Genomic DNA, 23,153 nt, shown 5'->3' with positions numbered 1-23,153 from the left:
TTTCTTGTTTTTGGGTGATGCAACCCCTCTTTTTTGGCAATGCAAAACAGTCTACCCTACTTGGCTTGCTTAATTGGTAGGGCTGGGTCTGAGCAGAACAGACTGCGCACAAATAGGAAATGATAGTATGCTAACTTGTTATGGTACTCTCCTTGCCTCGTAATAATTTCAAAAGGTATTGCTAAGCGCAGATATAGTTATGTTGATACCATATTATCTTCCATCCTGATGATGCCCTAAGGAATGCTAGGCAGCAAAGGCATTTATCCCTCATCCTGTTCATATCTCACTGGTGTGATTAACTTCCTGTGAGAAACACTTTTGCTTGCATAACAGTACATGATCAGATTAATAACTAGAACATGCCCACATTTAGTGCAGGGAAATTGGATCTCAGGAAGAGAATGAGTTAGGTTTTTGTCTCTTTTCATGTTGCTTCCTACATCATCACCAGCCATGAAATCAGGATTTTAATGCTAATTCAAGCTAAGCAACACCTGAAGCCCATCCATCCGTAGTTGCATCTATGACATAGTGACTAAACAAGTGGCAGGGCATAATTTTGTTATCTGGGTTGTTAAATATTTTGAGATGATCTGTAGGGATAGATGAATCAGTCAATTTGGGTTTCCCCCCAGTTTCTATTTTTTTCAAGTTTTAATGCAGTTCTGCAGCAATTTGCTTTTTTAAAAAATAAAAGCAACACTAAAAATCAATCAGTATTCTAATTTCTTCTTATATATACATTTTTGCAAACAATTTCCCCTCAAATTTTGTGTTATTTTCACTAACATATGTCTTTTTACGCACAAATCCCCTAATATATACAGTTTTGAACACATTTTCTGGTTGGAAAACTTCATTGTGAGAAGGCCTGCAAACTTTGAAGGATGGTTGTGTTTTGATTTGTCTCTTGGTTCGCAAAGTCTAAATTGGGTAGTTTCTCATTAAAATGCAAACAACATCAAATTTCTCCCTTGTTCCTAATTATATCTAAGTTGTATGATGAGTTGAAATCTGCCTTTATTGTTGCATAAAGGTCCTCTGCAATTGTGGTCATGATCTTTCCTGCATTTTAAGTGGTTTCCTCAATCAATGCAAATCTTTTTTTAGAATCCAGATGGACAGCTAGACAGAGACAACATTTGGTTGTTGCTGTTATACAGAAATATATAAAAAAATAAGGCTCGTTGCAGGGATATCCTTAACCTGCACAACTTGCTAAGGAGTAGGTTATAGCAGGTTCTGTGTTAGAGCATTAGAATTTTCTCTTCCTTCTTATGACAGACAATGACCATTCTTAGTAGGAAAATGCTGGAGATTTTGGATAATAGCGTTGACAGTTAATTGTGTGCATGATTTTGCACAGTTCATATTTGCTTTATAGTGACTTATCTGGAAATAAATCTCATTGAACTTATTTCTGAGTCGATAGCACCATGCAGTTAAGGCAGTATCCAGATCACCAGTTTTACACAAATTGCATTAACAGCAGTGCTGACCTCATAATTATAATAACAATATATTATGTATACCCCGCCCATCTGGCCAGGTTTCCCCAGCTGCTCTGGGCGGCTCCCAACAAAATATTAAAAACACGATAAAACATCAGTCATTAAAAACATCCCTAAACAGGGATGTCAGATGTCTTCTAAAAGTCAGATAGTTGTTTATTTCCTTCGCATCTGATGGGAGGGCATTCCACAGGGCGGGTGCCACTACTGAGAAGGCCCTCTGCCTGGTTCCCTGTAGCTTTGCTTCTCACAGTGAGGGGACAAGCAGAAGATCCTCGGAGGAGGACCTCAGTGTCCAGGCTGAACGATGGGGGTGGAGATGCTCCTTCAGGTATACTGGGCCGAGGCTGTTTAGGGCTTTAAAGGTCAGCACCAACACTTTGAATTGTGCTCAGAAACATACTGGGAGCCAATATAGGACTCACTGCTGCTCTGCCACAGCCCCACTCAGATAAGCAGCAGCAATCCTGGCACTAGGGGTGGGGTGGCTGCATCCCACCCATTGCATCACTACTGATAGTTCACTTATCTCCTAGTCCTCCATAGGGACTAAGTTCCAAGAGCAATAAAAGCTCCCACCTTTCCTAAACAAGTGCCTCTTTAAACCGCAGAATCCCCTCATAATGATATCCAGCTATTTAAATAATACCCTGCTTCATAATATTTTTTCAATAGTCTTTTCATTAAAGCATCTGGGTGCAAAGACTTATTGCAGTGCACAGCTACAAAGGAATTTCTCTCTCCCTTTGATAGGCAGCCACCCCTTTTTAATGCCACTTTGATTAATTCCCTTTCCCTTTCTCTGCACCTCCACTGCAGTACCAGCCCCCCCCCTCCCCGGCCAGTGCCAAATAAACTAAAGCACTAATACATTCAAGTCCAGAATCTCAAGGCCAATTGCCAAGGGTTTAATTATATTCTTCTGGCAAATGACCATTGTTTGCTCTTTAAAAAGTCAAGCCTTACTGGCTGCCAACTCTGCCGCTCCAGTCAGCTGAGGAGGGAGGCTTTGAAGTGTTGCAAAAGTCTTTTATTTTTGCAGAACCAGGAGGTAACCGTAGAGCTAGTTGTAGGCTGTGAGCACGAACAGATCTCGGAGGTAAGGGAGGGATGACTTGTGACCTCATCTAACTGACTGGAAGACTTCAAATGAAATTTGTACACAGTCCAACAGGACATTAAAAAAACAACAACCAAAAAACCCACCCGTCTTTTGGCAATGTTGTTCTGGGGAAAGTTACCTCAGATTATCAAATCCTCTGCAAGTTTTGATGTCTGTCCTTGTTCTCAGTGACAGAGAAGTTAAAGGGAGGATGTTACAGATTGCTCTTTGGAGAGGAGTACAGTGGTACTTCGGGTTAAGTACTTAATTCGTTCTGGAGGTCTGTTCTTAACCTGAAACTGTTCTTAACCTGAAGCACCACTTTAGCTAATGGGGCCTCCTGCTGCTGCTGCCGCGCCGCCGGAGCACGATTTCTGTTCTCATCCTGAAGCAAAGTACTTAACCTGAAGCACTATTTCTGGGTTAGCGGAGAATGTAACCGGAAGTGTATGTAACCTGAGGTACCACTGTACAGTCATACCGTACCGTCATACAGGTTTACAGAAGAGCAGTGAAGTGTGTAAAGTTATGCATGCATATTATTGAGAAAGTGGGCAGAGAGTCGTTTTAGCTCAGGGATATCTGATGAAGCTGAATGTCTGAAGAGTCAGAACAGACAAAATGAATATTTCTTCACACAGGGCCTAGTTAAACTGTGGAATTTGTACTCACAGGAGGCAGTAATGGCAACAACTTGGATGGTTTAGAAGAGGATTAGACAAAATTATGGAGAATAAGGCTATACGTGGCTGCTGGCCAGTGCTCTGCCTCTATTGTCAGAGGTAGTATTCTTCTGAATAGTGGGGTGCAGGTGGCACCATGGTCTAAACCAGTGAGCCTCTTGGGCTTGCCGATCAGAAGGTTGGTGGTTCGAATCCCCGCGACGGGGTGAGCTCCCGTTGCTCTGTCCCAGCTCCTGCCAACCTAGCAGTTCGAAAGCATGCCAATGCCAGTAGATAAAGTAGATAGGTACTGCTGCAGCAGGCAGGTAAACGCCATTTCCATGCGCTCTGGTTTCTGTCATGGTGTTCTGTTGCGCCAGAAGCGGTTCAGTCATGCTGGCCACATGACCCAGAAAGCTGTCTGTGGACAAACCGTTAACTCCCTCCTACTAACACATTTAAAAAACCATAGAGTGACACGGGAACTGAGGCCATTGTCTCTGAACTGGATCTTGTGCCAGTGAGACATTGCCAATTTGCACCTGCAGCTCAAACATGAGACAAAAAACTGCATTGTATCTCATCTCAATAGCTGTGTTGTTTCATTGAACCCAAGGATCTCCCACCACACTGAAAAGAGCTGGTCAGTTAAACCTTTGCCAATAACCCACCCTTGAATGACAATAGTTACCACTGCTGGGGGGCGTGTCCAACATTGAATTTTAGTGGGTATTTAAGTGCCATTTAAAATATAGGTTAGATTACTGTAAATATGTGGGGCTGCCTCTGAAGATGTTTCGGAAACTTCGGCTGATAAAGAATTTGGCAGCCAGGTTGCTCACCAGGACATATGATCCTTGGATGAAGGGAGGGATATATAAATATAATAAATAAATGAAATGAAACATATTGCTTTTGTCATGTCAAGCTTGTGCTTATTTAAGCAGATGCATGGGAAAGGTGAGAAATTCCCAGAGCTCTGTTGCTTTTCACAGGGAGCTTTGTCCAGTTCAAACTTTTTCCTCCATGTGATATTTATGGCAGCTTTTCCTGGAAAGCAATTGTTTTCAGTCCATAAAGCCTGGGCCACATGCTCTCTCTCAACATTGAATTGGCTCCTGCCCAGTGTGGGGCTGATAGAAAAACCATTTTGTGGGTGTGCCCCATGTAAGCAAATTAAGTCTGATTCTCTGTGTGCTTTCTCGAAAATTAATCCCACTCACTAGGTACAGAAGGTTGGAGTTGAAGTTGGTAGTGAGGCTGACAGCTAAGAAGCAAAATATAATGGGCTAATACAATATGAGATTAAATATGGTCCTGGGCAGCATGTTTAATGTTATTTCTGAAAGCTTTGGGATGGCATCTGCCAAGCTCCTGTGGTCTGCAGCCTTCATTTGTTGCATTGGGACTTGGACAGAATGATCCCAGGATTTGAATAGCATGTGTGTCGTTTGCCCTTCTAGGTGGGTCATAAGGAAAGGGTTAAATGAGTGTGAAGTGATTGGCCAGTGGGAACCCAAGGGGAGGAGTTAGAGTTAGAGTTGGAGTTGTTGGGAGTCAGTTGGGAGTTGGAGAAGGAAGATGGAGGCTAAGTCTGTGGGTTGGTCTAGTTTTGATGTGAGAGAGTGAGAGAACCTGTTAGGAGGAAACAGATAGACAGTTGGGATTATCAGTTAGAAGTTATTAGGAAGGTATAGGCCGGTAAAGAAACTAAGATTAAGAAACTGACAAGAAAAATTATCTGAAACCATAACCTTGTTAATGCTTATAAAATAAACTTGCTTATTTGATTTAATGTTAACAACTGTCTGGACTCTGTGTGTACCCAAGAGAAACAGGTTGGTGGCAGTGGAGAAGCAATCACAGTGGTGGCGCAGGGATCAATAGACCGTCAAATGTCCGGGGACCCTGTGTGATCGCCACAGCATGTTACAGTGATATAGTTGCCACCTGAAAGCCAAAACCTTATTTGAGTGTTTTGAGTCATTTAAATGTATGCAGACTTATGTTTATTGACTAAGATTGAGGCCAAGCTAAAAACTAGCACTCGACCTTGAACTTGGCCTGGAATCTTTTGAATGAGCATAGCTCCGTCAGTAGGGCATGAGATTTTAAATCTCAGGGTCCTAGTTTTGAGCCCCATGCTGGGGAAAAGATTCCTGCATTGTAAGGGGTTGGACTAGAATGGCTGTCACGGTCCCTTCCGACGCTATGATTCTTTGAATGTGCATTGCATGCTCTGAGAATCACCTGTGGCCCCTCGACGGCATGCATCACCACTGGGAAAGCGCAAATGGCAGCAGCTCCCAACATATGCATGCAGCAGAATGGGTGTGTGAAATCTTCAAAAATTGCACTGGGTCTTCCATAAGGGCAGGGCTGGGGCAACATTAGAAATGGCCCTAAGCAGCATTATTCTTTAAAGTCACTTTAATGAATAAGATTGATTTCCAGGGCTTTTGTACTTTACAGGGAATGAACGAAATCTCTTAAGCCCTTATTTTTGGCATGGAGCGGTTTGGAGACTGTGCAGCTGATGACAATGGGGGAAAAAGAACTATGGTAAAGTTCAAGAAGCCTTTGTTCTTGGAATTGCTGCTGGTCAGCAGGAATCTTGAACGAAAGGGAAGCAGCGAGGGGAGCAATTTGGCAATGTTTACAGGCTCTGTGTAGTCTCTGCGGAATGATTTGATGGATTTCAGGTGGTTGGGGTTTTTTTAAGCAAACAAACTCACAGCTCATCATCTTGTGTGTGTGTATGTCTTTCCCCACCCCAGGTGAAGAGTGAAGGCCCGAAACTCGTCCCCTTCTTCAAAGCCACTTGCGTCTATTTCGTCCTCTGGCTGCCCACCTCCAGCCCCTCCTGGTTCAGTGCCCTCATCAAGTGTCTGCCCATCTTCTGCTTGTGGGTTTTCCTGCTGGCGCACGGGATCAATTTCCTGACGGCCCATCGCAGCGCCTGCAGAATCCTTGCCGGTTTGATATTCTCATCTATAGGAGATGCTTTCCTCATCTGGCAAGAGCAAGGCTACTTCGTTCACGGTCAGTGGGGCACCAGTGTGTGGGCCTGGGCAACTAAGCTTCTGGAGCACGTGTCATGTACTGTCAATGATGAAGCGTGGAAGTAATACAGATATCTGCCCATGTGTGCTCCTGCACTGGAGCTTTAGCACATAGCTGGAAATGCAGGAATCAGCACCAGAAAAGTCTGTCATTTCTCTTGTTGGGGTTAGGTGGCTGAAGTAATATAGCCATGATCTTCATACACTATGAGGCAAATTTACATATCTTTGCTGGTGCAACCCAGTCAGATGGGTGGGGAATAGTAATAGTAATAATAATAATAATAATAATAATAATAATAATAAGTTAAAATAAATAAGTTAAAAAATAATAAGTTAAAAGATATTTTAACACACATATAGGGCTGGCTGGCTATCGGTCTATATTTCAATACCTTAGTGTACAATAATTATTTCTTTTCATGAATATTATTAATATGCTGATTTAAATTTCTCTCCTGCCCTTCCTCTCAAAGGAGCCCAGGATGGCAAACACCAAAATATAAACACAAAGCAATTAAAAATAAAATAAAAGCACATTTAGAATGTTTAAAACCATCTAAAAACATTAAGAACATCTAAAGGTAATCGCACATCCTCACAGCTAATTATTTCAAGGTTGCTAGGATCAGCGTCTTTTAGCTATCAAATGCCTGGAATGTTTTAATTTCCCCCTGAATGTTGTTAATGAGGTTTCAGATGCACCTCATCAGGAGGCGCATTGCACAAATGGCAAGCCACCACCGAGAAGGCCCTGTCATGGGTCAATATGTTCCACACTTCTTAGACATCACTTTTAGCCTGTTTTATTTGATTATCTCATGCAACCCATTACTCTGAATAATAGCAACATGCCTTAGGCTGAGCAATAGTTTAAAGAAGGTCATACAACAGATTTACAAATCTACAAATGGTGTGCACAGAGGGCCAGTCTAGACATTGCTGAAGTTCCAGGGCAGCCCCTAAAAATGACATTCCTCAGGTTTCGTTCTCCCCCTCTCCTTATACTGTCTAATATAAGTCATTGCCGATGCAATATAATCACAGTGAGTTTTGCCATATGCTCTGATGCTGGAGGGGAATTCATTTGTGTGTTTATTACAATTAAATACCGTATTTTCTCCAGGAAGCTCAAGATGCTATGCTTGATTCCCCCTCCCATTCTGTTCTCATCTCTGTGAGGTAGGTGAAGCTGAGAGATGGTGACGGGGTCACCCTGTGAGTTTCGTGACTTAGTGAGGATTTGAACCTGGTTCTTCCCGGTTCTAGTCCAACATTCTAATCACTAAACCAGGAAATTCTTAGTCTGGTGATAATCTCTGGTGAGTTTCACTAGAGATTATGGGGGAGAGAAGAAGAGCTACAAAGAAGTAGATTATCTCATTCTGTCCAGAGACAACAGCGGTGATGATAGTTCAATCATACTATATTTTTTAAAATCAAAGCCATTGCCTGCCTCCAGCCTAGTGTATAAACCCATGCCTCTAAATCTAGATTAGCACATTTAGCTTTTTGCAAATGGAGGAATCACACCTTTAAAAGCAGCATTAGTGAAACTTTGACAGTGTGGATGTATTGGACGGGGAGAAATTTATTGCCAGAAAAATAAAAAAGCCACATAGGTTCCCTTGTGCCCCTGAAGAAGCAGGAGCTACCTTCTGTCTGACTCCACCTTCTCTCTCGTTGGAGCCCTGATGTTTCCTCCTGCAATCTTCCTTTGAAAGGAGATGGATTGTGACATGTAGCCTGAGGCACAGCATGATTCAGAGAACAAGGGAAGGAGATCCTTTCTGTACTCTTGACAGAGGCACACTTCTTCACCTTGTAGGCAGAGGAGCGAGATGAGATAAGCAGGTGGTCTTTGGGGCTTTGGCTGCCGTAGATGTGCTGACACAGAGCACAGGGTTGACTGTCATGGGAAGAGAGAGTGGTTTGGCAAGTTGTGCCGAGGCTGGGAAGGGAGCACAAGTCCTAAGAAGTCACATGCTGCTGTCTAAGGGGAGCCATCATCTGTGGCTTAATTTGCAGAGGGAAGAAATCTTCCTGCCAATTAAGCCTTTCCACTTTTTTTTAAAAAAAGGTATATGGCTCCCATCAGCTTCAGGGCCTTGTGTCAATGCTTTGGGCATTTATTTCACCTGGCCCTGAGTTTTCTGTAACCAGTTCTCTCTGATCTGATGATCTTAAAATGATTTGCAGAGAGCTGCTGCTGCAGAAGCAGCTCACACTAGAAAATGTAGGGAGAGCAGATGGCCTTTTCCTGTCAGAAGTGAAAGCTTTTTCACCCTGCATGTAGTCTCCCAGAAAGTCTAACCGTTGCTTGTCTCTGTGTATGCCAGTGTTGACATTCCTTCACATTTTGTCTCTCTCCCCCTTTCTGTAGGTTTGCTGATGTTTGCCATCACGCACATCTTGTATTCTTCCGCATTTGGGATGAAGCCTCTAGATCTGAAAGCTGGCCTGGTGATGACTTTGGTGTCCAGTTTCTCCTACACTTTCCTGTACTCCTACCTCTCGGGCCCCTTCACCTACCTAGTAGCCGTCTACATTGCCTTGATTGGCTTCATGGGCTGGCGGGCCATGGCCGGCGTGCAGCTGTGCAACGACCTGTGGACTTGGACCAAGCTCTCGGCTTGCATTGGCTCGGTGCTCTTCATGGTGTCCGACTTGACCATTGCCGTCAACAAGTTCTGCTTCCCTGTGCCCTACTCACGGGTCATCATCATGGCCACGTACTATGCAGCTCAGATGCTCATTGCACTTTCTGCGGTGGAAAGCAGGGAGGAAGACATCTTCAGGAAGAGGAAGTAGACGGGGGTGCCAGCCGGCGCTCAAACTCTGCTGGGAGTGCTGTAACTGCAATTCATCCCGGAGGAGAGTTTTGACTCTAGGTGAACCGGTGATTGCAGATCTTGCTTCATCAAAGCATTATCTTTAGTGTTTAGCTGGCTCTTCTCCAGTCCAGTTTGCCGGAGCCTAGAAGCCACACTGGAAGTTTAGTTCACACAGAACCAACTATCTGACCTTTTCCTCTCTCTCTCTCTCTCTTTTGCATCTTGGAAGTTTCATGGGAGGGAGGGCCTCTCTACTTCATTGTGTTTGTATAATACTGGAGCTGAGGCTGAACATTCCAGAAGGAGAAGACTCGTTTCAGGACGACGTTTCAAAAGAAGGAAAGGGTAGGCAGTGCACTGGCGTTTAAGAGCCTTGCCTTCAACACTCTGAATGTTCAAAAGTCATGTGAAAATGACCCTTGGTGCTGCCTGACCAAGCCCCGTTTTGCGTGCATTACAGTACAACTGTGAAACAATTGTGTGTCTACACAAGGAACCCCCAGGGCCCAAACGCTACAACAGGACACGGGAGCACTTTGTGGGAGTTTATGTCAGTCGTAAAGCTTGGGCTGCACCTGGGAGAAACCAGTCTGAAGTCCAGATTCATTACAACCATTTTATTTATGGGCCATTCAAAGCCTTTCTTCTGAATGTGAATCCTGCAGAGCCCAAGTTGTTCTGCAGGCTTAAAAGCAACAACAAAATGCAACAATTTTCTCAGGCTTGGGTGGGTGGGAGGGAGGGAACACGGGAAATGAAAAGATTGCTGTACGTGTGCGTGTGAAACGCAGTTAACGGTATATGGTTCGTCAATTTTTCTAGCAATTTCTAGCTTGCATAATCTCAGATTAGAGCACCAAACAGGAGAACATTGTGAGCGCTCTCAAAATCTAACTCACCAGCTGCTTCGTTGGCTGAATATTTTGGCCAAGGAAACCACCGGCTCGTCAGACCTGCTGTCATAGCTACACGACGGGTCTGGGAAAGATTTGGATTAGTGACGATGTGTGGAGCCAGCTTCTCCTCCCAGCCTCCACTCCAGAGTCCAGACAAAATCCCATGTATTGAAAGAGGAAGAATCGGCAGGGTTATATCCTGCGCATGCAGGTGGTCTGGTCACTGTGAACAAGCGCTGTGTGGCGGATCCCTGACAGGCATTAGCAAGTCATTGTTTCTATACAGTGGACGATCAGGGAACAATATTTATTTGAAACTAAGCCAATGGGCTTCCGTGTATTTGCGCATGTGTAATGTGCCTGTTTCCGTGTACATGTTGCACAATAAGAATTGTGTTACTTTCCCACCAACTGTCACCAGGACTGTAGAATCTGCAGGTGCCTTCAGACCAACAGCTGCAGTTGCGGGTCTTGCCAAGAGGTACAGCCTATCACCAAAGTGCTGAGAGACCAATCAATGCGCCACTCTCCTCTCATCCATCTTCACTGGACAGCACTGAGTCACTGTAGATCCAATTGGCAGGGAAGTGCAGTGGGGAAAAGTTATGTGTCAGCAGCTTCCTTGCTGTTTTGTTTCGGTGTCAAGTTGCAAAATGGGTTAGCCTGGCCCGCACTGCAGCGATTGGTGTGAAGACCCCTGGTTTTGTGTGCCCACCTAATTGTTTGTGGAGACTTTGAGGGATACATCGTACTTACTGACCGCAATGTATTTTTCTTCGTACAAGCTAGTGAGTGGAGGTCATGGGTAGAGCAATCCTGCAGAGGTTGGAGGAGGGAGAATCTGTGTCAAAGGAGCCACCACTTTCAAAGCCCTGCTGGGTTCTTACCTGGCCCATTTCCTTTTCTCCTGTGAAGAGGGAGGTTTGCAGCCTCTCAGCTGCCTTTCCCAGGAGCTTAAGTGTTGATTTACTTTGAGTCTTTACAGTTAGAACATACAGCATTCCTTTAGGTTCTCTCTACTGTGTTCTTTCAGTAGAATTCTGCCCTTGCTTGCAAAATTACCTGTTCAGATAAGTACCTTTCCCCTTACTTTGCTTATCTGTGTTGTTGTTGTTGTTGTTTTTTGAAAAAAAACGATGAAAGGAGCATCCTTAGTCATTCTTAAACAGTGGCATCTTGCCAGAGGTGCACCACATATTCCAGATAGATCACACACACCTACACCCGGTTAATATCCCAAGATAAAACTTCCACACACACATTCTGTCATTCAGAAATGAACTACAGCGTACGCTGTTCCTCAGAGTCTAGCTCTGGGGTGCTCTCTCAATTCCCATAATCCCACTGTGCCGGGCACTTCATCCTCTGATGATTCCTACAATTGCTGGAGAAAGGGCCATAGCTCTGTGGTATCAGGCTTAATCCCTGACACATCTTCAGGTGGGGCTGGGAAGGACCCCTGTTTGAAATCCTGGAGAGAGCTGCTGCTCCTTGTCAGTGCAGACAATGCTGAGCTGGATGGGCCAACTGTTCTGACTCAGGATGAGGCCTCTTCCTCTGCTCCTATGGCTGACATCTTGTAATGGACATTTCCGTATTACAAGCATTATTATTACAAAGTAATAATAATTACAAAGTACCTACCTTTCCCCAGGGATACTTCCAACACGTTGAATGGTTTGCTACTGGCTCAGTCATTAAGGTAGAAGCTGCTCATGTGACTTTCTGTAGTAGTCAGTTCTGGCAACATCCAATCAGTAGAAGAAACTCTGTGTTACAAAAGTATTGTTGGTCTTATAGCACTTGAACCATTGTGGCTTCTCCCAACAAATGCCACGTTCACCATATGTTGCGTAATCGTATACACCTTTATCATGTGTCTCCCCCACCACTCCCTTACTCGCCTAAAAAGCCCCAAATGTTGCAACCTTTCCTTACAGAGGAGTTGCTCCAACTCTTTGATCCTTTTGGTTGCCCCTTTCTGAACCTTCTTCAGCACTCCGGTGAGGTGAGGTGAGGTGAGGTGAGCAGAAATGTACACAGGGGGTTTGGGGTCCCATGAATCAACATACCCACAGAATCCCCACTTTTCAGCCCAGAAGCGGAAGCAGAAGCAGCAAAACAATGCTGGCAGGGCAGTTACACCTGCAGAGCCCCAGTGGAGAGAGTCCTGCCCTCTGGACCACCCTCCCAGGGAGCAGAATGGCAGCTGGGCTGCTACCTATGGCGCCTCAGCCAACCCAATGCTGGCTGTATGCCAGCTGTTGGATTGCACCCTGCGCTGATTACGTCTAGGATTTAGTTGATTAAGTTTTATGTGTGGATGCAGGCTAACACGTGGAATATTTTGTTTTAGGGCAGCATGTTGGGGCAAGTTTCATCGGGAGGCTACTTTGCAATGTTGTACATATTATAAAACCGTAACTCTGTTCATGGGAGGAGGATGATGATGATGACGACGTACCAGACCCAAGGAGGATTACTTGGCTGACCAATTCCATTTGGAATTGGGGTTCTGCTGTCTGAGCCTGGTAAGGCACATAGTTTGAATTAACTTTTTCATATATTGTTACTTCTGGAAGTCTCCACATATCATGCCATGAATTTTGACTTCCCTTGTGCTATTTATGTGAACAGCTACTTATTGTTAAGGCAGATATGAAAGAGGAGGAGAGCATTTGAAATGTGAATGTGCATTCTGACCAAATGCAGGAATTGCTTTTATGAATGAAACAAGGAGAACATTACGCCACATGCGTGAATAAAACATCTGGGTAGGCAATTTGAGTCTGATGCATTCTCCACAATGAGATGCTGTCTTGAGCTCTATCTGTTGGTCATCTGGAATCCACTATGCCTCTCTTCAATTCAGCACCATGCTTATTTTATGTAACTTAGAGTCATAGAGTTGGAAGGGACCACAAGGGTCATCTAGTCCAACCCCCTGCAATACGGGAATCTTTTTGCCCAACGTGAGGCCCAAACCCACAACCCTGATGTTAAGAGACACATGTTCTACCGGTTGAGCTATCCAAGTGGGCATGGCATGATATGTGGAGACTTCCAGAAGTAACAAATGGAAGACATAAAGTTAAAAGAATTCCTCTTAGCAGTATGAGTAACAGCGATCCTCTGTAGCCTTAATCGACAGGACTAGAGAGACAGCGGCTTGTTTCAGACTGGCTCTGAAACCACAGAGGCAAGAAAGAAGATTCTGAGTGTAAACACTCTGCTTTGCTCCTGCCCCATTTGCTGCTACAATCTGATGAAGGACCCCAAGGAACACAGGGTCTTTCCAGAGTGAGGCATTGTGGGAAAGGTGCCTTCGAAAAGGGCCCGCACCACTACTGCTTTGTTGCAGCATCCAGTTTTAGACTTGAGCAGTATACTACTTTTAAGCTTAGAAATATCTGCTGTGGCAAAGGAGCTGCAGCAGGGCTAGCCTGCCCATCAGCCTCAGTGAGGCAGTCACCTCAGGTGGCGATCTGGGAACAGCTGGGAGGCCCCCAAGGAGCATGCAACCTGCTGCCTCCTGCACTTCTTGTCTGTGGCTGCCACCTGGAAGAGGGGGGCCACTGCTGCTGCCACCTGCTCCTCTGTTACCTTCAGTGCACCAAGGCTCCCCTGGGCCACCTCCAGTCACCTGAGGCGGCGGGGGTTGTGGGTGGCAGAGGAGACGGGAGGCACCATTTTCTATTTTGCCTCAAGCGACAAAATGTCTTGGGCTGACAATCCCCCAAACCACCTCACCTTGAATGCCTTGATCTAAGGAAGGCGGCTTCCGCAGAGTGAGGCATTCTAGCATGGGCAACACTGGAGGAACAGCACTGAGCATTTTGCTGAAGCAACCGAGTGGCAGGGGCACTTCAAGCGGACAAAGGAGGAGGGTGGGCAGGTGGGCAAGAGTGCACAATTCCTTCACCCTTCGCATTTTGCCACCTGAGGTATTGGTCTCAGAGTGGCTAACTGGTGGAGCGGCCCTGTGAGGAAGGGTCTTGAGACAAAGGATGGCTGGAAAGTTCTCAGCCTCATTCCATTCCATTCTATTTAGGCTGAGGACTTTTCAGGGTGCCCATTGTAAATGGGCAACCAATGAGCCTTAAAGTCATTGTTAAAAGCCCCTTGGCTGTTTGCTGGCTAGCGCCATCCGCTTCTTTATCCAGACACTAAGCAGATTTCATACCCGTCGCTTTGCTTGCATTCACTGGTGAAGAGGCTTTTCCTCCCCTTAGAGCAGCCAGACACCCTTAACTTCACTTTGATGGGTGTCTTTTGTTTAGAGAAGAACCAGAATAGAACAGATGGCCTCTTTTTTCCCCCTTCATTTCAGGACACCACAATTTCACAGGCCTTGAAAAGTGCCTCCACCACCTCCTCTTCACAGTCTGAAATGGCAGCCAGAAAGGATCCTTGTGATAGATAGCTATCTACAATATAGGTGTGTGAGTACGCCATATATATACAGTGGTACCTCAGGTTACAAACACCTCAGGTTACAGACGCTTCAGGTTAGACTCCGCTATCCCACAAGTAGTACCTCAGGTTAAGAACTTTGCTTCAGGATGAGAACAGAAATTGTACCGCAGTGGCAGCGGGAAGCCCCATTAGCTAAAGTGTTACCTCAGGTTGAAAACAGTTTCAGGTTAAGAATGGACCTCCAGAACAAATTACGTTTGCAACCAGAGGTACCACTGTACACACATGTTGGCTTTAAATGGTCACTGTGTATATATAAATACTGCCTCCAGTCTTTAGGAATGTCCTGCTGCTGTTAAGACCACAATCAGAAAGAATTTGTTTTATTTCTGTTTGCATTTATGATTGTTTACATTCCTTGAAGCATTGGTTAAAAAGAAAGAAAGAAAAGAAAGCAAGCCTGGGAAGAAATAATGGTAAAACAGGAAAACATGGATAGCATTTTTAGGTATGCTACATTAAAATGGGATACAGAACGATATGTGCAGAAAAATTAAATGTATTCTCATTGGAAACAGCTGCTCTTGAGTCCTAGAGCTAGAGGAGGCATTGGAGATCACATGTCCAAAGTCCGCTTCGGGGGCCTAATTTGGCCCGCTGGCCGGTTTAATCCCCTGTGGCAGTTTATTTCCTGGGGTAAAATCCTAAAAAACCACCTCAACAACTTCAGTCCTAAAAAAAGCTCAGCAACTTTGGTTTGCCCTTTGGTTGGCCCTTCACTTCATCAAATCTGGCCCTCTTTGAAAAATGTTTGGACACCACTGATTGCAGGATCTGCAGGGCAGGGCACAATTACAGTGTCACTGACAGATGGCTATTCAGATTCTGGATACTTAAGTACTCCTCCCAAGCTAGATTGTTCCATTCTTAAACAGCTCTTACCATTAAGCTTCTCCTAATATTTCCTACAATCTGCTGTAAGTCTAGACAGGCATTTGCAATGCATTATATTTCATTAAATTAAAAATTAAAAAAATATATGCAGAATTTTAAAAAATGTACCGAACTTTTAATTAGAGAAAGGATATGTCTAGGAGCGGAAATATTTTTTTTGTGAAGTTATAACTCCTGTGACTTTACTATCTGTTGAATTTTTGCCTGTTGGGTTGCTGTCAACCCTGAGAGGGCAGAAAAAAGGGAGTGATCAAAAAAAAACCAACATTAAAACACTTGGGGAAACTTTGGCAGTGGTATTGGGAAGCTCTGGTGGTCTTGAAAGAAAGATCTGGTTAAAATAACACAGGAGGTATAATCTCTTGCCTTTAATGCCGTTGCATAATATTATCAGCATTTCATTCATGAGGGAAATTGTGTCTGGTTAGGGTGAAAGAGCAGTAAGGAGATTTAATCAGTTGGCATCTTCATTCATTCAGCCTGCTTAACTGCTAGTCCCACCATGAACCTGCTGCCCTAGAGAATCGCAGGGTGTGAGCTGCAATTCTGTGCCTGCACTTTTTGCAAACTTTCCCCTGCTTTGCAAAATCTAGTTTGGAAGATATATTAACGTGCTGTTTTGCAGGGTAGGGAGGGATGTAGGAAGATCGCTAGATTTGATGGTTTTCTTTATTTCTGTGTTCCAAAATCATCTTAGTTTCAATTGCATTCCTGTCATAATAATAATCCCTTATACAACAACTGCAATATTAGTGGCCTATTTGTGTTGACACATTAAATGATATATAAAACTGCAAGTGAGGAACTCAAACTATATCCTTGTTCTTCTATGGCAATCATTCTGTCTATGGTGTTTCTTCTTGTCCTTGTTGCTGTTATCCATCATGCCTTGGGCAGAGCTGATATCCCATTGTTGTTCCAGAAAATTCTGCATCGCTTCATCCTGCGCTTTGTTGTTTTGCATCCAGAACTTTAACAACAGCTGCAGAAGTCACTTTGTCTCAGTAAATAAACTGTTGTCACTATTTTTCGTCTCAACCTGGGAAGAAGAGCGGTCTGTCGAACTGCAGATGACTCAGTAAAGAACCTTATCAGTTCCTTGGCAGTTCACAGACTCCTTTCATCCTTCCTTCCAGCTGAAGATATACTTCCAATTAAATTAAATTCCAAGTCCTCTTAGCGTTATTCAGCTTACTTCGTAAATAATAAAAGATGGGGAAGAGTCAGATCTAACCATCCATCATAAACCTTTTGCAAAATAGAGCTTCCCTCCCTTTTTCCTTTTTTTACACACACAGTTCTGTTTGATGTTATATTCCATATTTATAATCCTATTTCTTCTATACTTGCTTGTACAAATATAATTCGAACTAACATTCAGAGGAGGGTTGCCGAATCATAAATGTAGAGAAGAAAACTTTAAATAAAGAAGCCGTAGGCTCCCCTCCCCCATCTTTTGCACCAAATGAAATCTTATCTCAAGTTCAAATCTCAAACTCCTTGCAGTTGGTTTGTTCCGCAGTTTACAATCTCATCTCTTCTAGGATGTGGCTGTACTTTAGTTCAATTAAGCTCTAATTAACAGGAGAACCTCTGCTTCTTAATGGCAGCGTAGGAGGGTTTTCGCCAGGTGAAGTGTTTTTGCACTCAACGCCTCCCTGTCTCCCACATTCCATGCTGGAGCGAGAGCCAGGTACTGAAACAAACTGCGAGTGAAGCCCATTCCTCCCGTCCCTGGGGGGAATTTGCAAGGATGATTTATCCTCTGTCATCCTTGTATTTCCTTTGCCAACGATCTCCCGCTGTCGTGGGGGCTGCCTATATTAAGGCAGAGTGGAACCAAAATCACATTATTTTAAAATTCTTTGGAATGTAGTATTATTTCTTCTTCACCGAATGGTATTATTTCTTCTTCTCTGAACAGAGTTCAGAAAAGCAATTTGCTGTTAGCAGATGGTGAGTTCAAATGGGTTGGCTCTGAGTATTGTACAATTACACTTTCCCTTTTGTGCAGATATATGTTTCCTTGATTGTTTCTTGTTTGTGTTTTCATTTTGTTTGTATCATGGAGGGATACTATGGAGAAAGTGAGCAAGATAGTGCTTTGTTTGCACCCTGGTAATTAGGGAAGAACCAATTTAATGAGAAGCATTGCCACCATCCATTTTCAGATTGTGGCAATTTAATTCGGCAGTAGTGTTATCATGGCTCTCTTAAAAGTACAGGCAGTCTTGATAAATGTGCTTGTCAGTTGCTCTTGGGTAAAAGAGTTAGTTACCTTTTAATTTTTAAAGTATTTTTTTAGAAGAAAGCAATCCTCAATAAAAGATTTGTTTTTGTGTATTACTCTGTGTCCAGAACCCTCTCTATGGTTCCCAACCTCCTCTGAGGCAGATTTTAGTTTCTTGCATCTTTACAGATATTATTATGCATAGCTTGCCTGTTTTAGCATATATATATATATAAGACTGTTAGGAGTTTAAGATGAGGTAGGCAATCATTTCTGGCCATTCAGCCATTTTTCTTGTTTACTTGTCGTGGAGTTGAAATAAACATGAGAAAAAAGTTCTCAGGCAAAACTCCCCAAGCTCTATTTAGTTGATGGAATTTGAAGCCCTTCCCCCAAGATTACTATTTAATGACAGTCTTGGATTTGGGATTCAAGGAGAAATCTGGTGTTAAAAACAGTCGCTCACTAACACCTTTTTGTCTTACGATTCAATTGTCAGAAATTAACATTCCACAAACTTGTTTCTGCTTGCAAAGCACCCTTTTGGATTGAATCCTATATGTTCAAAAGGGTGGGCTGGGTAGGTGAGGAAAGGAATGTGTGTGTTTGTGCGCTGTGCACCAGACATTGCTTGTCCTGTGTTTAGGCTGTGCAGGAAACTACTTCCAGGCATGCTTCCCATTCCCCTTCCTCATCAACAAAACGATTAGAACAGGCAGAGCTGAGACTCTTCAGCATCATAGATGCTTTCCCCCATCTGAACGTATATAACCTCATCCTGGAGACACAAATCTCTCAGCTTAAGATCTGTTTTTACTGTTATTGGTAGGTTAGGAAGTGAATGTGGGGTGGTGGGTGCATGACAGCTAAAGAAATCATGCCTAAAAAATGTAGATATTTTTAAACCCTCAGGAAAGAAGCAGGCTTCTCTCCTTTTTCATTAATTACTCCTCCTGCCATTTATATGAGCACTGTTGGGCTCTTAAGTGGTTATGTGTCCTGGGCATCATGGCCATTTGTAAAGTGACCGCTGGCATCGAAGGAGAAAGAGGAAAATTATCTCCATTGTGGAAAGGCACAATGTGAAAAGTGTGCTCAGATCTAGGGTGATCTAATCTCTAGAATGATCAGATCTAATCTTCACTGCCTGAAATCTCCAAAGCTGGCTTTTATTGCTGTTGTTGGCTTGGGCTCTGGTTTGCCTCTATCTAGTTCCAGCCTTACTGCAGACATTGTGACATCGCCCAGCCCTACTCTAGTTGTGCACAATGACTTCTGTGTTCCCTGGAGCATGAGAAGACACATCTAGCTGGTTTGATGGGGCTTGAATATTGCAATGGGAATGTGAATGTGCAGATTTGTACCAACATTTGCACTTGTTAGGCGTGGGGAAGGCCACTTCTGCTCATTTATTACTGTGACTGGAGTGCCGCTTCAGGAAAGCTTCATTCATGCCTTTAAAGTTAAAGGAACTGTAGTGGCTTGCATCAGTGGAAGACCTGGGTTCTGCGCCCTTTCCTCAGTTAGCAAACACTGAATTAATTGCAATGCTTCTCTACCTCACCGGGGTGGTGTGAGGAAAATTTAATGTTTTTGAATCCCTCGCAAATGGGGCACATTTTCATAAGCACTATTATTATTATATATTAAACCACAGTGTTACTTAAAAGCCACTTTTAGGAGCTTGCACAATTGTTTTTAAAACCAGCATCAGTGAATACCACTTTGTTTTAGACTGGTGTTTTTTGTTTTGCTTTTGTTCTAAATGAATGTAATGATCAGTATATAAAAATATAATGTGTGAATAGGCCCTTGAATATATAATTCAGTGCCTCTGGATTTTGGTCAGAGCTGCAACACTACTACACCCAGAACACTATACCACAATGGCCAAATACCATAGGAGTTCTATCTCATGCCATTTTCATTTTTCGGTGCATTTTAGTAGGAATATTTTCAATTACACTGCATCTCAAGCAGATGAGTAATAGCGGCACTTCCACCCCCGCCCAGATTTGGCTGCATAGAACCTGCAAATTGGACACCCATCAAATTGAATTTCAAACCAGCATTGACCTACAGCTGCAAACCCTGAACAGTGTGTTCAGAATTACGCTGTTGAAAACTTTGGGGAAAGAGGTAGGGTTGCATTTAATTTATCTGTTACATGAACGTGTTATCTAGAAAAGGAAGCTGCAATGGATAACGCTCCACTGGGCTATACAGTGGTACCTCGGGTTACATATGCTTCAGGTTACAGACTCCGCTAACCCAGAAATAGTACCTCAGGTTAAGAACTTTGCTTCAGGATGAGAAGAGAAATTGTGCTCCGGCGGCGCGGCAGTAGCAGTAGCAGCAGCAGCAGCAGGAGGCCCCATTAGCTAAAGTGGTGCTTCAGGTTAAGAACAGTTTCAGGTTAAGAATGGACCTCCGGAACGAATTAAGTACTTAACCCGAGGTACCACTGTATAATTAAGATGAAATATTCTTATGACAGCATTTCTCCAACTTTGAGACAATCCTCTCAAAGGTAGTGCACAAAAGCCAGAAAAACCAGGGACTCTTTCCTTACAGCAGCAGACCAAAATGGCCATGTCGACTATCAAAGCTGCAGAGAAGCAGGGACATAAGGGAGCTTCTCCATAAAGTAGCTTCTCCCTTTCCTGATTTCTCATCTGGTTGCAGGCGGGAGACACGCTAATTCTGGTCTATTTTTAATGACAGTGTTTGATTAGCAACACTCCCATCCACAGATTTCCATGCACGTGGCAGCGGACTGTGTGTGTGTGTGCACCTGGCTGTGAAAGAGATGGCTGTTGCTGGACTGAAAGTGCAGAGTAGGTTTAGGAAAGGGCCAGAGTCCAACATACGGAGCAGAATTGCCTTGTGACATCATGCAGGGCCTTTGGTAATGGCTTTACACCTGTGTACTCTCAAGGGCATTGTAAAGTAGGCCCAGGTTTGAATGAAAAGCCTCCACAGAATGATATGGAGTGGCATGCGACTGAGGGTGGATACATAGTGAATAATTAGAGGTTTTGGATAACAGAAATTGTACATTCTTTAGCATTTATGTGTGGTAATGTAACAGAGGTTGCATGAGGTGCATTTGTACTATTTTACTCACAGAAACCCTTCCCAATAGAATTTTGGCTTCAGAGGGTTTACTACTTCCCAGTATCGATAAAGTTGGGCTTGATATACATCAAACTTCATCTGGTGAGTTGCAAATTACTGTTTTCCCTACATGCTAACAATGTTTTCACCATTATGAAACACAACGCAAATCATTTTATACTAGCTTCAACTGTTTATGCAAAAAACAACATAAAAATAGACCGTAGGTTCCAAATAGCTGCAATGAAACCTAAATTGATCTGAACTCAGAAGCAGATACAATGCAAACACTGGTGTTTTTCTTTTCATGTTCAAATTTATTTTATTTTCAGTTTGTTCCATTGTGTTCTATTGTGTGCATCCCCCCCCCCTTAATGTAAAATGCTCTGCACATATAGATGTACTAAAAGTAAAATAAAAAATCCTCACTGGCCCGAAAGGCTAATATATTTGTGTTTTTTGGTTTGTTAATTGCCATGTTCCTGCTAAAACCATAGAGGCAGAGGAAGTCCAACCTTGATGAAAAACAGCTCATAGTTATGGCTGGCAGGGTGATGCAGCCACCTCTGTCTATTTTGAGTGTCATTTAAGAGCAGCAAGTTGTTAATTTGTTTATTGCATTCCTATTGTACATTTCCTTTTGGGGAGTGGCTTTCCTTCCTCAGGTGCCAAGATAACAAGGGCTTTATTTACCTTGATTTGAGGTGGTGTAATTTGCTCTTCTGCCTCAGGCAGCAAAATGCTATGCATAAGCCCTGCTCACAAATGTGGCGCTGTAAAACTGTAAAGTGGGGCTGGAGAACCTCAAGCCTGGAAGCCAATTCTGGCCCTCCAGACTTCTCTATGTGGCCCTCAGGACTCTTTCCCAGGCCATAACCCTCACTGGTCCAATTCTGGACCCCCCTTGAGTGCTTTGCCAGGCTAGCATTTGTCGCTGAACTCTGATAATGCCTCTTGCATTATCAGAGCAGGTTTTGCCTGTGTGTGTGTGTAAAACTAGCCTTCTATGCAAAGATGAAATGTAAATTCATTGCTCTACTTATTTCCCCCTCTTGCCCGATCAACCACTGTCAAGTTTCCCCACCAGAAGGGAAATATAACTCTCTGAAAGTTTTTTCTCACCTCTGGTATAAAGGTTTCACCTGCTTTCATCTGTGATTCCCAAGAGCAAGTATATGGTTGGAAGGAAAACTGAGAGAACTGCACAAAGTCATTGCCAGTTGGGATATTTGTTTACATGGCACCTGATTAAAAGCTAATCTCTCTGGCCACCAAGAGGTGGAGATAGTTAGCAATTGCTGGGGACACAGGCAGCCTACACTGGCAAGTAAAAGCTTCGTGCCTGACTTCTCTGTTCTGTGCACCTGCAGGAGTCAGACTGGTGTCACATTTTCCCAATATCAGGAAGCTGCAAAATTTGCTCCTGAAGTGGAATAATTCACCTTCATGACCTCATCCACTGCAGCTTGAAAACCAACAACAACAATTTTATTATTGATCCATTGCCCATCTGACTGGGCTCTTGCCCTCCCAGAACTATCTTCACCTCAGAGGGAAAGAGGCAAAGCTTCAAGTCCCAGTCCATCAGCTCAGCTGGGATTTACTGCCATTTGGCTTCTGCTGCTCCCAAAACTGCCTCATAGTTGCTCCTCCAAGGAGTGTTTCATATACAGTCATTGAGGGGAGATCTGTACCCTGCACTCTGTAGCACATATATGCCCAGCCCATTTGGGGTGCGTGGGTGAGTGTGTGAACCAGCCTCAAGACTTTAATGCATAAAAATGCTCCTCTCAACAGTACTCTACCAGTTCACAGGCATGGTCTGATGTCCATTCTGATTTATGGAAAGCATGTGAAGTGTATGCTAACAAAATGTGCACATTTGCTCTGATTTGCCAGCTCCCATGTCTCCATGTCTCTATGGCAACACTCAATGCTCTGCATTTTGTGTGTGTGGTTTAATGCACAATGAAGTGAACAGGACTCAGGAGATTAACATTCAGTCTCTGATCTTCCTTTGGACCATTATTAAACCTTTCTCAATGAATTCACTTGCTGGTAAGTGCCTAGTCATCACTAGAGGGCTATCAGTAGTATTGCTATGTGAGAAAAGGTTTATAACTGCAGCTTGATGTGCTTAAAAGGCAAGGCCATTCAAGTTCTTAAAGAATCTGCTTCAAACATAATTTAAATCAATATGCCCAGACCCCCATACTGTAAGTTAACGATGTCAAGAATTTCATTTAGCTTGGTCCACAAACCAGATAAATTGGTTTGGTATCAGAAAGAAGTATTTGGTACTAAATTGGCTCCAATTGCTTAAGCTTATTTTTTTAAAAAAATAATAATAATGATACAGACACTCT

The 23,153-nt window shown here is 43.5% G+C and overlaps 1 protein-coding gene across 7 annotated transcripts in view; it reads left to right on the top strand.

Annotated features, from left to right (window-relative positions):
* TMEM86A (transmembrane protein 86A) overlaps positions 1–21,234 on the top strand; it is a 41,330-nt gene extending 20,096 nt beyond the window's left edge. The window contains exons 2-5 of one of the 7 annotated variants that reach the window (XM_083588840.1): positions 6,056–6,320; positions 8,724–9,519; positions 12,427–12,601; positions 14,401–21,234. In XM_083588840.1, coding sequence (XP_083444966.1) covers positions 6,056–6,320; positions 8,724–9,151 — 693 coding nt within the window. In that variant the 3' untranslated portion in view covers positions 9,152–9,519; positions 12,427–12,601; positions 14,401–21,234. Of the gene's footprint in view, positions 1–6,055; positions 6,321–8,723; positions 13,005–13,137 lie in introns of all 7 variants that reach the window. The other 6 variants (XM_083588838.1, XM_083588839.1, XM_083588841.1 and 3 more) reach the window with 6 other exon arrangements.
* The last annotated feature ends 1,919 nt before the right edge of the window (positions 21,235–23,153 follow it).

Source organism: Podarcis filfolensis, assembly GCF_964270895.1.
Source record: "Podarcis filfolensis genome assembly, chromosome: 1".
Lineage (NCBI taxonomy): Eukaryota > Metazoa > Chordata > Lepidosauria > Squamata > Lacertidae > Podarcis > Podarcis filfolensis.
Note: the sequence above shows the minus strand (reverse complement) of the source record. Positions and strands in the feature narration are given on the sequence as shown.